Source organism: Bos taurus, chromosome 7 (genome assembly GCF_002263795.3).
Source record: "Bos taurus isolate L1 Dominette 01449 registration number 42190680 breed Hereford chromosome 7, ARS-UCD2.0, whole genome shotgun sequence".
Taxonomy (NCBI): Eukaryota; Metazoa; Chordata; class Mammalia; order Artiodactyla; family Bovidae; genus Bos; species Bos taurus.
The window spans coordinates 45,786,937-45,803,014 of NC_037334.1; the positions used below are offsets into that span (position 1 = coordinate 45,786,937).

At 52.7% G+C, this 16,078-nt stretch overlaps 1 protein-coding gene across 6 annotated transcripts in view; it reads left to right on the top strand.

The window, feature by feature from the left end:
• The window catches only part of TCF7 (transcription factor 7), a 32,048-nt gene extending 18,037 nt beyond the window's left edge, over positions 1–14,011 (top strand). The window contains exons 4-12 of one of the 6 annotated variants that reach the window (XM_059888473.1): positions 4,376–4,487; positions 5,280–5,370; positions 6,816–6,908; positions 8,010–8,129; positions 8,577–8,739; positions 8,854–8,961; positions 9,461–9,509; positions 11,019–11,091; positions 12,371–14,011. In XM_059888473.1, the coding sequence (XP_059744456.1) occupies positions 4,376–4,487; positions 5,280–5,370; positions 6,816–6,908; positions 8,010–8,129; positions 8,577–8,739; positions 8,854–8,961; positions 9,461–9,509; positions 11,019–11,091; positions 12,371–12,803 (1,242 nt within the window). In that variant the 3' untranslated portion in view covers positions 12,804–14,011. Of the gene's footprint in view, positions 1–4,375; positions 4,488–5,279; positions 5,371–6,815; positions 6,909–8,009; positions 8,130–8,576; positions 8,740–8,853; positions 8,962–9,460; positions 9,510–11,018; positions 11,092–12,347 lie in introns of all 6 variants that reach the window. The other 5 variants (XM_059888475.1, XM_024994696.2, XM_059888474.1 and 2 more) reach the window with 5 other exon arrangements.
• The last annotated feature ends 2,067 nt before the right edge of the window (positions 14,012–16,078 follow it).

A 16,078-nucleotide genomic window follows, 5' to 3' on the forward strand; every position in this document is an offset into this window, starting at 1 on the left:
TGTGCTGAGGCCGTGGAGCGGGACGTTCTGTTGGCTGAGGGGGGCATGGGGCACCAGGTCCCGCGCCAGACAGTTCCCCACCCCCCACCCCAGCTACCACCACCAGGCGTGGAGGGGGCTGGGGAGTGAACTCAGAGGCAGCCTGCATGAACGTGGGAAGGACCGGCCAGGCCCTCGGTGCTCTGCCCTGGAGCCCTGGCACCTCGGGTCCTCCAGCTGCCAGCAGGTTCTCAGTGCCCCCTCTGCCCACCTGGCACCTCTCCTGTGGTTTGGCAGTAGACTCCTGTTTAATGAGGCTTTTCCCCAGTTCCCAGGGAAGGCTGGTGGACAGGATGAGGCCTCAGTGCACCTGCCGCTGTTGCACACGTACATACCGGGCTTGAGGCTGAGCTAGATTCTGAGGGTTCCTCGGCTTAGAGTGAGCTGTGCTACATACAACGTGGAGCTTAACTAGCCTGGCCAAGGAGGGTTGGCTCTAGCTATCTGTCAGGTGAGAGAGCTCTCTAGGACTTCTGGCCCATGCTAGCCGTCTACAGGGAAGGTGGTTTGCTGAGAAATCCACTGTGGAGCCATCCTCTCCTTTCCTTGGAGCAGATACCCCCTCTCAACCTCCCACTCCGGGAAGGGTGGGACTCTGGGACTGTCCTCCTAGAGCTGGCACCTTGGACCCCAGGCTCTGCTCCTAAGATTTCCCAAGCTCAGAGCTGCCCACTCCACCAGCCAGGCTTTTACCCCTGAGGGCTGAAAAGCCAGCGCCAAGGTGGGATGGCAGGGCCTTCTCTGAAGCGGTTTAAACTTGAAAGCCCTATGGCCTGGAGGGACCTGTTCACTCCACCACCTGCGCTGGGCTCCAGGCATTTGTGCCCTTAAGACGGCAAGTGGTGGGATGCCCCCACTAAGGTCCCAGCTTCTTGAGGGAGTCCCTGAGGCTAGTCTTCCCTGTGTGCCACGAGGCCTCGGATCTGGCTAATCCCTGTCCTAGGAATTTATCAGGTTAAGGAGGCCCCTGAGGTTTCCAGAAAGCTTTCTACCTTCATAGGCCCTGGGCTCCTGCCTCCAAAATTCTAGGGTATAACAGGATTTTTGCATCTGTGACCAATTAGGTAGCAGGGTTGAATAGGCTCATGCTTATTTTACAAGGAGCAAACTGGCCTGGGATCCTACAGAGGTAAGGTTACCGAAAAGGTCAGCAAGCCTAGTAGCTGTGCTTCCCAGCCCACTTCATATCCTAGGCACACTTAAGAGATGACCACTGGAGTAAATGGAAGAGGTGGCTGAAGGCTAAAGCAACGAGGTTAAGTCCTGGGCATAATGAGCAAGGAGAGAGGAAGGTAATGGGGTTAGAGAGGTGATTAGGGTCTGATCCTAGGGCTGTATATGCCTGGGGAAGTTTGGTGCAGGCTCCAGGCTGACATGATCTGGTTTATATGGCTGCTGGATGGAAGAGCAGGAGACTGTTGCGTCTGCCAGGTGGGAAGTGACTGTGGCTTAGACTGGGTGGGGACAGGGAGAAAGGAAGAAATGGTTGGGTTCTGATATATTTTGAAAGTAGAGCCATTAGGATTTGCTGACACACTAGAGGTGGAGTGTGAGAAAAAGGAGCATCAGAGATGACTCCAAGCTGTTTGGTCTCAGCAACCGGAAGGAGGGAGTTGATATTAACTGAGGAAGATGGAGAGGAATGTTTGGGGCAAAAAGTCAAAGGTTCTACTTTGGACATGTTGCATTTGGGAGCATTTGGAGAGTAGCGTTCCGGGGAGAGGTAGAGGCTGCGGAGATACAGATGTAGCAGTCATCAGATGAAGACGTTTAAAGCTGTGAGCCTGGATGAGAGCACCCTTGGGAGGTGAGGATTGATACAGAAGAACTGAGGGCCAGACTTGGGTCAGGGCAGGAAAACGATGAAGAGCCAGAAACAAGGCCAAGGAGGAGTGGCCTCAGAGGTTAGAGGAAAATCGGGAAGTGTGGCATTCTGGAATCAAAGTGAAGAACCTATTGCGAGGAGGAGGGAGAAGTTAGTTGTGTTCAATGTGCCGAGAAGCCAAGTACAATGAAGACTGAGAACTGACTTTTGAGTTCGGCAACGTGCAAGTCCCTGGGGACCTTGACAAGTCATCTGGTGAAGTGATGGGGGCAAGAGGCTGGCTTGGATGAAGGGATAACAAGGGCTGAGGACTGGAGGTAGAGGACAAGGACTGCTCTGCTGAGATGTGCAATAAAGGGAAGCAAGAAAAGAGGTGACACCCGGAACATTGACAGCTTGGAGACATGGCAATCTGCTGGTCCCCTGAGTGGGAATAAAGAGTGGTCTAGCACAGGGCTAAAACTCAGTACATGAAGAAATCACATTCCCCACATATCCCATATCTGTCCCAGTCTCCTCTCTCTCCTGCCAGACACCTGCGGGCCTAAGAAACCTACCTTCCACTCCCCTACACAATCCCAACCTGTTACTGTCGTTTGGGTCTGTGCTGGGAATAAAAGAGGAGCTGAGAGTGACAGGACCTTCCTTTCCCCAGCTTGCTCAGAAAGCCTGGCCTTCAAATAGCAACAGGAAGGTCACAGCAACCAAAACCTGGAAATGACATGGCCCTGTCATCAGTCTCCCCAGGCGATGCTGCCAGGCATGTCTGCCATCTCCAGGCAGGCCTCCTTTGGCATAATAAGACCAAAGGGTCTGGCCCCTGTGGAACCAGGCACCACAGGGAAAGGGAGGCACTATGAGTAGTGTTTCATCCTTACCCTTCAGGGTGAATGAGGGGCTTCTTACATGTCGTCATGACAGCCATTTCCGACAAGGCAACGGGTGCGCGGGTATGGTAATAAAGTTAGCTCCAGGAACTGAACCTGGTTGGCAGACTCTCAGGCTTCAAGTGGAGAGCCCTCAGGAAGCTCTCCTGCCTGCGGTCAGGAGCAGGCTCTGGTCGGAGGTGAGGCATTGGCCTCAGGAAGTAGGTGTAGTGTCAAATCCATGCCAGTCACAAAGGAGCCAGCACTATTAACAGTAACTCCTGTCTTCCTGAGACACTGATTAGCCCTGGGATCTAAGACTCCTCCTGGTGGACGGCAGAGGGATGAGAGGGAGGCTGACAGGTGGTCATGTCGGCAACTTACCAACATCTGGGGGGAAGGGTGCAGCTTGTAGCCCAGCCTGAAGCTTCCCTGGAGGCAGGAATGTGGGGGAGATGGTGGCCAGGACTGCTGCAGACACGCATGGGATCCTGTGCCCACCTAGGAGCCTCCTGCCACGGCTAGTGTGATTCATACCTGCCCGTCCCTTTAGCCTCACCTGGACTGCCAAGAGCCAGTGCCAAAGGACCTAAGCCAAGTCTTCTCACCAAGAGCGACCCTAACCTTCCCCAAAGCTGGTGATGAAGGGTCATGAGCCCCAGCCATTATACTGGCTACATTCATCCAGTGAGAAATTTCACCTATGGGCTGGGAAGAAGCCCAGACCACAACCTCTATAATCATTAGTGTCTTGCCCCAGATACGTCCCAAAGATACTTCTGTGCCATGGGTTAGTGGTCGCTCATCTGTGAGCCCAGCCAGCAGCATCCCCATAGGTGGGCTTTTACAAGTGGTGCTAACCTTGAGCTTTAGATGATGTCTCCAGGGCCCCGGCCAGCAAAGGTGTGCACTGAGGATATGCAGAGCTGAGCCGTGGCCCTGAGCAGCACACTCCCTGTGGCTGGTTCTGATGGGGAGCCCCCGTCCCAGCCTGAATGAGTCATCTCATGACAAATCCATGTGACCAGTGTGAAAAGTAAGAGTCCTGTGGTGCCGAGGAAACAGGAAGTGTGGAGGCTGGGTGGGTTGGCTCTGGAGGGAGCCTAGCCACACCTGGAGCCAGCTTGCTCCACCTCCCTTGAAGAAGAAAAGGCTCCCTCCACTATGTCATCAAATCCTCTTAAGCGGTGGCTCCAGAGGGTCAGACACAAGCCCCTCAGTCTGGGGGCCAGAGGAGAAAAGCAAGCTCCAGGCTGTCCTAAGGCTGAAGGCATGAGCAACTCACCAGGCAAGCCATTGGGCCTCAGAGAAACTGGGGGATCTCTGAAACCAAGAGACAGGAAGAATTTCCTGGGCAGGGGGAAAATGCCTCCTAGAGCTGAGGGCAAAGAAAGACTGACTCTCTGGGAGACTGGACTCTTTGGGCAAAGTCTGGGGTGAGGCTGGTGGAGAGCCACTGGACACAGGGTAGCTTGAGTGGGGTCCTGTCCAGTGAAGCCTGTGGTTTTGACCACGTCCACTTTCCTCTGATGACTGGGCTACCCCCACACAGCAAATTGCAACTTTTCTTATATGTGCACCCCAGTCCTGTGCCTTCCTCCCTCAGGTCCCCCACATTCACCCACCCACCCTCCTCATTTTTCAGCACAACAAGGCCAGTCAGCCTTCCCATGGCGTCCCCCAACTTTCTCCTCTCTATGACCATTTCAGCAGCCCACACCCCACACCTGCACCAGCCGACATCAGCCAGAAGCAAGGTATGGATCCTGGATGGGAAGGGCCCAACAAGACCCAGAGCTGGGGAGTGGCGGGGAAAGGGGATCAAGTCCCTGCCTTCTGAGAGCAAGAGGCTAGATAGTTTTTGAAGGCACCAAAGGGGTGGGCAAGGTGGTACCAGGTCAAAATGTGAAAGTTTGAGGTTTAGGTAGGAGACTGAATCCTGAGTGGCTAACCAGTGCCAGTATGGGAGTAGGCCTCTGTGTGAAGATGATAGAGAACTTGTAGTCTTTCCCTCCCCACAGTGAGAAAATGGAAAGTGGTGGTTGTGATGGCTGATTCACCTCAGCCTCGGGCAAAGTCATTCTGAAATCAGCCACTGTCGGCTGTGGGAAACCTGCTGACTCAACCCAGGGGAGGAGGGGGCAAGAGGAATGGGTGGAGCCCTGGATCCCTGGGCTCCTGGGCCAGGGGGTCTGCCTCCTGCCCAGAAAGCCAGGCTAGAGTCCCCAGCAGAGAGGCCCCAGTTGTAGACCAGCAATGAGCCAGGGTGCGGCAAGGTTTGGTCTTCCACTCCTTCATGACTCCAGCTCTGCCACTACCCAGCCACTGTCCACAAGCAAGTCACACCAACCATCTGCCCTTGATGCCCACAGTCTGCAAATGGGGCACTCTGATCACACCAGGCTAATCCTGAAAAGACCAGTATGTCTGGTCCTCTAGCACAGGGACACGGGATCTTGAGGGCCCCACAGGAGGCTCTAGGATGCAGGAACCAGCTGGAGCAGCTTCTGGGTCAGGCTAGCTCACTTACTCTGCCCTCTCCCCTGCAGGAGTTCACAGGCCTCTGCAGACCCCTGACCTCTCTGGCTTCTACTCTCTGACCTCAGGCAGCATGGGACAGCTCCCCCACACTGTGAGCTGGTAAGTGAGGGCTCAATGGGAAAGGGGCCCCTTGTGCTGGCTGGACCCATACCCGCCCTTCCACTTTCCTCCTCCACTCTTCTGTGCGGAGCACCTTGCTGCCAGCTCTATACAAGTAATGGGCTGGCCAGCCACTCTAGCCTTGCCTCAGCCAGCCACACAAACTCCCTTTGGAAAGGCAGGAGACCCAGCCCTGTCACGCTCCACCTTAATGTCTAGGAGACTTGAATGGGGGAACCCTGGGCTGTTTAGGGTCATATGAGTGTGTGAGATAGAAAGGCAGGCCTGAGCAGGGAGGTGGCAGCTTGCAGGACACAGGAGAGGTCGCTGTTTCTCAGTGGCCTGGCGGACAGGGGGATGCTACCCACTCGCCTCTGTGTCTACTGCCGGCTGGTCCCCTCCTTGGCAGAGTTGCTCGAAGTTCAGGGTCTGTCTTGCCCGTATGGTGCCCGCTTCAGTCCAAACTCCTGGCAGCCTGCTTGTAGAGTCCACTAATGCTGGGCCAGGAAAAGCCAACCTGGATCCTATGCAGCAAATCCAACCATGAGCCAAAGGGCCTGTCTCTGGCTGGAGCAGGGTCTTGGCAGGGTATGTGACCTTTTGCTCATCAACCACAGTTTGACCAAGGCAGGTCTCAGGCCTCTCCAGGTTGCGACAGTCACCCAAAAGTAGGAAAGCTTGGCTTCCCTGGGCCTGCCTGCCTCTTTCTACTTGTCCTTTATCCACATTCAGCTCACTCTTCCATGTCCAGATTCACCTTGGATAAAGGTTCACCTTGAATACAAATCAGGACTATCCCCAGGATTGACGTGTGGCAGGCAAGTTCTGGGCACCAGAGAAGCACTGCTCCAGTGGGTTGATCCTCAGGTCCCTGCCTCCCATCTCTCAGTCCACCTAGTGTACAAATTAGACAAGAGGCCAGTTACAAAGCATGGGTAGCAGTGCTTTGATTGAGGGCTGTAGAAGCCTGGGGGGACACCTCATCCAGTTTGGGATTCCCACGGCTGTTTCAGAAGAAAGGCTGTTTTGGCCAAGTAAGACCTTGACAGATGACCAGGAGTTTGAAGCAAAGTGGGACAGAACAATCCCAAGTGTTAACAGTGGGCATAAAGGTCCTATGGCAGGTATGGAAATAAGCCCAGATTTCACAAGATGAGACTGGAGGGGACCCAGGCATCTACTAAGCTCAGTGCCAGGAGAGTGCTGCCATTTCTGGCCCTTATACACCAGTAGAAAGGAGGTTAGGCTGCAGAGAGAAAGGTTGCCCTCTGGTGGCAGATGTTTAAAACATACACTAGAGCGGTCCAAACGGAAGCCAGTTTACCTTATTACACTAGGGGTCAGGCCTGAGCACAGGGGGGAAGTCCTTCCCCACATCTGGCCAGTAGTCAGACTAACATTTGGCCAGTAGCCAGACTGCTAACAGCTATCTCTCCCAACCACAGGCCCAGCCCTCCTCTCTACCCCCTGTCCCCTTCCTGCGGATATAGACAGCACTTCCCTGCCCCCACCGCAGCCCCTGGCGCCCCCTACCCCAGGTGAGTCCCCCACCCTGCAGCCAGGCTCCTGCTTCCTGTTGCCCAGGCTTCAGTGCCCACAAGAGGCTATGCCCAGGCCAGTGCTTGCCCTCTGTTAGTCGTCTGTCCATCCGTCCGTCTGTCATTCTCCAGCCCCGAGCTGCCCTGTGACTGAGAATGAAGCCAGTGGGAGTGTAGGAGGCTTAAGCCCAAGCTGTATTGTGCAAAGCACCAGAGAGCAGCCAGAGAGTGCAGGCACACGTGTGCAGGTGTGTGTGCACTCACCTCTTGTGCATCCTGAAAAGGCAAGTCAGGACACCTCTCTTGGACACTCCTGGAGCTCTGTCCAAACTCAGGCAGCATCTCTTACACGTCTCAGGGGCCACCTGCTCAGTGACTCCACACTGTTCAAGTGGGGACTGTGTCCCTGCGTGTCCTCTCGCTTAGCTCACCTCCCTGGGGACAGACCTGTCCGCGTATGGAACGGGTTTGTCAGCAGACACTTCTAGACCTACTGGAGCTGCCAGCCCAGCGGGGGAGGGAGAGATACAGCAGCTATCTGGGTGAAGGGGGAGCCCCAAGGAGACCCAGCCATGTCTGATGGGTCAGGACAAGCTTCGTGAGGACAGCTCTTGAGCGAGGGGGACAAAGATAACAGCAACCAGCTGGAGATGGCTGAGGGGCAGGAAGTGATGGGAAATGGGGTGGGGAATGGGTGTGCAATCCCTAAGAAGCAGCCTGGGTTTTATTCTATGAGCAATGGGGGGAACAGCACTCAAGTGCTGTTATATGGAGGGAGACCTGGAGGGGTCAGTGAGGAAAGTAAGGAAGCCCACAGGGCAGCTACAGGTTGAGGCTGAGCTGGTGAGAGCAGGAGATGAGAAGGGGACTGATTCAGAAGTTATTCAGGACTCCAGGAAGCACCTGAATCTGCTGCACATGTAGATTCTCGCAGTGTCTGTGCAGTGTTGGGAGCAGGTGTCTGTATTTCTGTGTACTTGTTCAGCCAGTGGGGTTGGGTGACCGTTCGCCTGTCCTCGTGTGCTGTGCAGGGGCCTCTGTGTGTCCATAGATCTGGGCCGTACATGCCTGGCTCAGTGTTAACTCTTCTTTTGCCTCTAGGTTCACCCATCCACCCCTGATGCTAGGTTCTGGTGTCCCTGGTCACCCCGCAGCCATCCCCCACCCAGCCATCGTGCCCTCTTCAGGGAAGCAGGAGCTACAGCCCTATGACCGCAGCCTGTGAGTGGAACAAACACTTGGCGGGGGGGGGGGGGGGCAGGGAAAATAAGCAGACCCCAGGACACATTCCTCTCACCAGGGCCAAGCCCTCCCTCCAGGGACTGCCAGGAGATCCCCAGTCAAGCCATCTTGTGGCAGTTTACCACTACCACTGACCAGTTTTTTTGACCCTCAGAAGCAGGAGTGGGGTGGACAGAATGGGGGACGAGGATTTAGGTTGAGCCCAGAGAGGAGGGGCTTTCCTTACTTAGCTACAAAATTCCTATAAAGAACAATAGTGAGCTCTGCTCACCTACTTTGGGGCAGCTAAAATAAGATACCATTTACAAAACCCTAGTATATCTATCCAACCACACATACACAGAGACAGACAGACGCACAGGACACGGGAGAGGGGCGCATTAGGTGCACACCGTGAGGGCTCCTGAGTGTTCATCTGTCCCTCAGGAAAGCACAAGCAGACTCCAAGGCAGAGAAGGAAGCCAAGAAGCCAACCATCAAGAAGCCACTCAACGCCTTCATGCTATACATGAAGGAGATGAGAGCCAAAGTCATTGCGGAGTGCACGCTCAAGGAGAGTGCAGCCATCAACCAGATCCTGGGCCGTCGGGTGAGGCCACAGGGGCAAGTGGGCTAGTAGGGGTGACTACCCTGACTACCTTCACCCTGAGCAGCCTGCCAACTCTCTGATGCATCCTCCATCTGCCCCTCTTCCCCACTGCAGTGGCATGCACTGTCCCGGGAAGAGCAGGCCAAGTATTATGAGCTGGCCCGCAAGGAGAGGCAGCTGCACATGCAGCTATACCCAGGCTGGTCGGCGCGGGACAACTATGTGAGTGGCCAAACACACGCAGTAGGGGAGCCTTCTGCATGCCATACCCCAGAGGAAGTCAGGACTGCTGTCCTGAAGGCACACAGGAGGAGGGGACAGGGTGGAGGAGAGGCTCAAGACCTTTGATGGCTAGCTCAGGAAGGCTCAGATGAGGGGAGCTGGCTGTGAAGGCAGGCTCGCATCCCATCCCCTCCCCAGGATGTGCTTCCACACAGGGCCGTTGTGCAGTATTTGATTAGGTCAGCACAAAGAAGTAAATGAGCCTGAAGTCACCTCCTCCTTCAAAATGGAGGCCAGTGTGGGGAAGGGAGGAGGAGCCCCTAATTTCCCTGTGGTTACCTAGCAAAAACTGGTGTCAAGAAAACACCAGGGCCCCAGGTCAGGTCAGAGGGGACGGTGGGCCAGGAACCCCAGGGGCAGCCTGACTAGGCAGTAGGCTGCAGGTGTCCCAACCACTCACACCCAGAGTCCTGAGCATCTTCCACTTTGTTCCCTGCAGGGGAAGAAGAAGAGACGGTCGAGGGAAAAGCACCAAGAATCCAACTCAGGTGAGGCCTTCCCTCAGAGCTAGGCCTGCATCTCACAAATCAAAGCCCCACCAGAATAAGAGCTGTACTAAATCCCAGGGAGTTCAGATGGTCAAGAATCTGCCTTCCATGCAGGAGACCCAGGTTTGAACCCTGGGTCGGGACGATCCCCTGGAGAAGGGAACAGCAACCCACTCCAGTGTTCTTGCCTGGAGAACCCCGTGGACAGAGGAGACTGGCATCATGAGTGGACACAAAGAGTTGGACATGACTCTTTACTATTTTAAGTCTCAGGGAAGACCAGCAGAATTTTATTTTCGGCTGGGCTGGGTCTTCATTTCCGCCTAAGGGCTTACTCTAGTTGTGGGGCAGAGGCTCTACGGCATGCAGGGTTCAGTAGTTGTGGCTCCCAGCTTGCGAGCACCGGCTCAACAGTTGTGGCGCACAGGCTTAGTTGCCCTGCAGCATGTGGGATCCCAGGACAGGGACCGAACCTGTGTCTCCTGCATTGCCAGTGAATTCTTTATCACTGAGCCACGAGGGAAGCCCGAAGCCAATTCTTGTAGCAATGGTTTGTGACCCACCACAAACATACACTCCTTTGTAAGCCCTCCTAACAGCCACCCTCTGCCAGAGAACCTAGTGAGGAACTGAGTGTTTGAATCAAGACTAAACCCAAACACTGCATCCAGATTAGTTCTGTGGAGGTGAGCATCAGGCTGTCTGGGTGGAGTGCGAGCCACGCTCCAGGCCCGAGCTCTATAGTCACACAGCCTGTTGGCTGGTGCCTAGTAGTTTCTCTATCGCCCCAGCCCCTCTTTCTCATGGAGGTGCCAAGTGCAGTGTATAGAGGACCCAGGAAAGCCACACCCTGCTCCAGGTAATCTTCCTGTGGGTGAATTCCTGTCCCAAGTCTGGTAATTCACACTCCATATCCATGAATATATCCATATCCACACAGGGGGCTAGTACTGGGGCTCAGCAGAGTCCTCAGTCTTTTCTCTAAGATTGGACAATGTTCAATCATGTATAGCATAGGCTTTAAGTGACAACACAAGGGGAAATGAGTCAAGCAAGACTGGGCACTGGCAAAGATGAAGAAAAACTGATGGCTAAAATAGATGGACAAAATGGGCAAGGCCTTGGGGGAGGGGATGGGAAGGCCTAAGGCAGAAGAAGCTTGATCCCCATGGGCCCCTCAGGCCCTTCTCTCAGCCCCTTTGCTGCAAGGGGCCCCACAAGGCAGAGAGGAGCCAGCCTGATAGGGTCTCCTCCCTCCCACCCCCACCATTCTTCCCCTGCCTCTCTACTGCCAGCTGGGTGCCAGCCTTTCCTGATACCTTGGCTTTGGGCCCTTGGCCTCCCACTAAGACTGGACAGGCCATGGAGAGGCCCTTGCCTGTAGGGACTGTGGGGTATCTGTGACTGGCTAACACTGATATTACCTCTTCTTTCTGGGCCCTGCTCTGCCCTGCTGCCTGCCTGCCCGCCCTCTGCCCTGCTCTGCCCCTCTGGCATGGCTGTGAGCAGACCCTGGCTCGCCTAAGAAATGCCGTGCTCGCTTTGGCCTCAACCAGCAGACGGATTGGTGTGGTCCGTGCAGGTGGGTTTGTCCCCACCACCACCCTCCCTTTGCTTCAAGCTGCTTCCCTGACTCTGCACAGATTCTGCTGGGCCTGCTGTTCTCCTTTGGCCTCTAGCCCCCCAACATACCCACAGACTGGGAAGCCAATGCCTCCTGAGAGTGAGAATGAACACAGCTTGTGAGGAAGATCACTTGGGTCTAAGTGGAAGGAATAGAGAATATCCTAGATGGAAGGAAAGGCAGGCTTAAAAGGCATCTCTGGTGCCTGGTGCCCGGTGCCCAGGGTTCCCTGGTAATGGATGTGCTAATCAGGCCGAGCAGGTCCATATTAGACAAATCTCACACACAGCATTTAAGTGGCTCAAACCCCTGTCCCCAGGCCTCAGCGTCATTGTGGACCACCAGCTCCTTCACGTCAAATTGGGATCCCTGTTGTACCACACTGAGCCTCACATCTAAGAACAACAAAGTAGTACTGTAGTAGAGAATAACCTGAATAAGGTAAATGCCCAATAGGCATGTGACCTACTGAGACCAGAGGTAGGGAGAGGTGAACACAGGTACCCCTGGCACCCATACTCAGATCCTATGGCATTAAACCTGTGTTTCACCATACAATATTTGTATATGGGAAAAGAAAATATACCTACCAAATGGCTCAGGCCTGGCCTATATATATTAGGCTCAGGCCAGGCCTGCCGGGGCCAAGGCTGAGGCTGCTCCAGGCATTAAGTTCACTGACTCTAGGGAATACTTGTTCAGCCCCGAAGGGTACCCCTACATTCCCTGTCTAAGAACAAAGAGGAATTTGGGGGAGTAAGTGTGTGTACATATGTACACATGATGGGAGGCAGCCCTGTCCTCAAACAGAAAATAAGATGGTAGGAATGGGTGAGACAATTCCCTTTCTTCCCCTTCTCTGCTCCTAGCATAGCTCTAAGTATTTGGAATGCTCAGGGCTAGAAGCCACAAGCACACATTAATCAGATCTGAGCTTCACAGACACGTGAAGCAGAGCTGCAACAGCCTAGATTAGGAGACAGCTGTCCTGGAAGATAGCAGGCAGCCCACACACGGAGCTACAAAAGGTCCCTGTGCCATCTAGTGGCTCTGTTGGGAACTGCACCTGTCCATGGTCTGGGCCAGGCCCAGCAGTTGTCAGGCTAAGTCCTAAGGCATAGGCATATGTATGTAAGTCATGGGGAAATAGGCCTGTGCAAGGACAGCATTTTTTGGTTGTGGTGTATGACTATGAATTCACCCTCTGTTTACAGATAACTCTCTTCACTATTCCTAGGAGGAAAAAGAAATGCATTCGGTACTTACCCGGAGAAGGCCGCTGCCCCAGCCCCGTTCCTTCCGATGACAGTGCTCTAGGCTGCCCCAGGTCCCCAACTCCCCAGGATTCGCCCTCGTACCTCCTGCTGCCCCACCTCCCTACAGAACTGCTTGCTAGCCCTGCAGAACCGGCGCCTACATCACCAGGCCTCTCAGCCACTCTCAGCCTCTCAGCCCCCTCAGAGCGACCAGCAGAGTACACAGGTACAGCAACAGGAATCTCAGAGACAGGCATCCTAGCATGCACAGGACACATGGCTTCCTCCAGGGGCTCACCCTCTGAGAGGAGACGACAGAGTCCCAAAGCAGGTGGAAACCGGCCAGGGGGCCTGTTGGCTCCCTCTCACAGCTCAGGCCCTGGAGATTTCAGAGTCTGCACAACTTCTGCCTAAACCTGGGGCCATCAATCCAAACTGCTCCAAGTGATGGGAAGCAGATCTGTGTTGTGTCATTTCGTCAGGGGCATCCCCCATGCCTGTGGCAGGCTCCCTCCCTGTCTTGACAGCCAGGTGCCCCTGCCCCCCTTGCTTTTCCTCCATAGGTCATAGGTGGACTGGACTGAGCCCAGCTGCTTTCCGTACTCTCCCCTCCACCACTGCCCCACCTTCCCTGTACCAGATACTTCATGGACCAAGAACCAGCTGGTTTACCAAACAACATGTAAGCATGGTCACAACCACAAAGCTCAAGATGACAGTACTTCTCTCTTAAGGGCCTGGAGAAGCCCTGTTTACAGAAAACCATCTGCTATCTGTAAGCTGAACCAAGGGAAGCTTCTACCCACATTCTTTTTAGCAGCTTTCAATAAGTGAATGGAATAGGTTAGATTTAGGCCTATCAGCCCGGCAACAGGAATAACCTGACACTACCTTACAGGCAAGTGTGGGTGGTGAGCATTTGTGGCTATAGTTCAAATTACTTGGAAACATTTCCTGAGAAATTCAACCACCTAAGAAGCCCTGATACCTAATGCCCTAGTCACTGGTTCAAGTCAGCTGTGGCTCAAAACCAGTGTGCATCCTTCCCCACTTCTGAGAGCCTTGTCCGATCCAATTCCAGCTTATCCACATCAGTCTAGCCAGCTCTTTAGACAGTTGTAAGAAAGGGCAAACCAAACCTCAGGACAGCCAGTACCTATTTTCCAGCGTTGTAAGCAGGCCAGCTTCAGTTTCCCTATGGGGCTGCAGGAAGGAAGACCATATAACTAAAGCAGGAGCCCAGAAAACCTCTAGTGGTGAACATCGGGTTTTCACCACAGCCTACTTTAACCCATTTCTGAGCCAAGCTTCAACCCTGAGCCTTAAAAAACAAACATGTTTTAATTTAATTTAGTTTTGTTTTCTTCTTGCCTCCACTTCACTGTACGTAGCCTGAATCCAAAGATAAAGGGCTATCCTTGTACCCACACACACCCCTCAACAAAAGCCTAGTTCCTACTTTAGCCACTGACTTCTCAGAATCCAAAGATCGTATGTTCTAGTGTAGTGCTTCAAAAAGTCTTGAGAGAAAAATGACCACTGTAATATTCAAGATATTTTTGTATTGTTAATGCATATCACAGAAAAACTTTGATATGAGAATAAAGATACTTTTTACTGGGTTTCTTTTTCAAATCCTGCCTCTGAACAATAAGCTGTTTCACTGACAGTATGCCACTTGTTTCTTTTCCACAGTCACAAAACTGTGGGTTTCTTCTCTATTATGTTACACATGTTCAAGACCTTGAGCCAGGGATTTACTCTGGTCACCTCTCCTTAAGGGACTTGGGGCCTGCTCCAACCTAGAGAGCTCATGCTAGGTGTACAGCCCCTATTCCAAGCTGCGATCTTAACCCCGCTAGTCCTCTGACCTCACACTGATGCAGGCACAGGCCAACCTGCATCCATTGCTTATACGGGGATGGATTGGAAACTGCCACCCACAGCCCCTAAGTCAACCCAACCAGAAACAGGCACACATCACTGGGCTTAATTTCCCTCTGAAGGCAAAGAGAAGACAAGTGCATATCCTATTCTAAGGAAAACATGAACACAAAGCAATCTTTTATAAGTTGGTATTCTCGTAAAATCCAAAAGACGGATATTTTAAGCACCCTTTCCTCCCAAAGACCGACAAGATGCGTGATGTATTTCCTGAAGTATTCATTTTATACAAAACCTCTGAAGTTACAGAGCCAGCTCAAAAGGTCAGTCAACCATTAGATACAAATGTTGACCAAGAAGTGTATCACAATAGCCAGCGGCTGGGCCACCATCATGTTTTACAATTTTCACTTAATGCAGTTAATTTTTTGGACTTTATGTTTAAAAATATAAAGTCATCTTCCAGGGTAGTATCATTGAAGTAGGCCACTGGAAGTTGTAATCCTAGACTTGCTTTTTTCTGGGTGCTAGAGGAGACCAGCCATTCTCTTGACATCTGTCCCATTTAAAGAAATCCTCTCTGGCTACTGGCCTAGTTGTTTCAAAAAACTGCATTTTAACCAAGGCTTATGCAAGACCGGGCTGCTGCATCTGATCTGGTGTCTTATTTAAGAGCACACGGGACACATAACAATGCACTCTTTGTGTATGTGAGGGTAAAGAGGAGAGCTTTGGCAACATTCTTAAAATTGAACCAGCCTTAAAAATAAAAATTTAAAAAAAAACCTGACTTCAAAGAGGAAACTCAAATCCTCAGAGATCATACCAGCACATTCTTGTGAGGCCACAGGGTGACTTGAGAGTGTAGCCTCAAATTCAATTTCAAATACCACAGTAGTCCCACCTCATTTCCAGCCAAGAACTAGTCATTTTCTGAGATATTTCTGAGACACCCGAACTTCCCTTACAGATTCCTAGACAACCGGCAGATTTGCTTGAAATACAGAGCTTTGTTCCATCCCCTGCTAAAGCTGCTCCCCTGCCCTCCTGGGCTTAGAACACTCGGTGAGGGCTCCGCCCAGCAAGCTAGCAGAATCTCCCCAAGTCTCCCAAATTGACATTTCCCCCTCTATAGGAAGCCCTGTGGCTTAACTTCAGAACTGTAACTACACTTTGAACAGCCCAGAAGCTATGCTGCCCAGCCTTATTCAGTGTTTAGTAAGCCTGGCTAAAGAAGGCCAGAATGGTTCTCTACACTGTTCTAAAAAAGAAAGGCTATTAGTTCCTGCATGCAATTCTAGGGGGAAAAAACTGCACAAAGAGTGGGCAAGGGTAACACAGACTTGCCAGGCCTATAAGATGTGAAACCAAAAACTAATTCATTATATTAAAAAAGCTAAACTGCCTTTTCTGTCAGGTTAGAAAAGCTGTTTTAGTGTAACTGTCAAGTCTCCAGAGAGCTTTAAGAGTTCACCATAGGGGCTTCCCAGGTGGTGCAAGTGATAAAGAACCCGCCTGCCTATGCAGGATACTGGGGTTTGATGCCTATCCCCTGAGGGCACGGCAAATGCCTAGAGAACCCTTTGGACAGAGGAGCCTGGAGGGCTACAGTCTATGGGGTCACAAAGACTCAGACAAAACTGAGCACGCTCACACACACATGGGTTCTTGAAACAGAGCCAGTCACCAAAGCAGAACAGGTTCCTAGGTTGTGTCACCTCCCCAATCCCAACTATTCTAATCACCTATTTCAGACCTCAAATTACCATGGACCTCAGGCTCTCTATATTGGTCTGCTTGTCCAC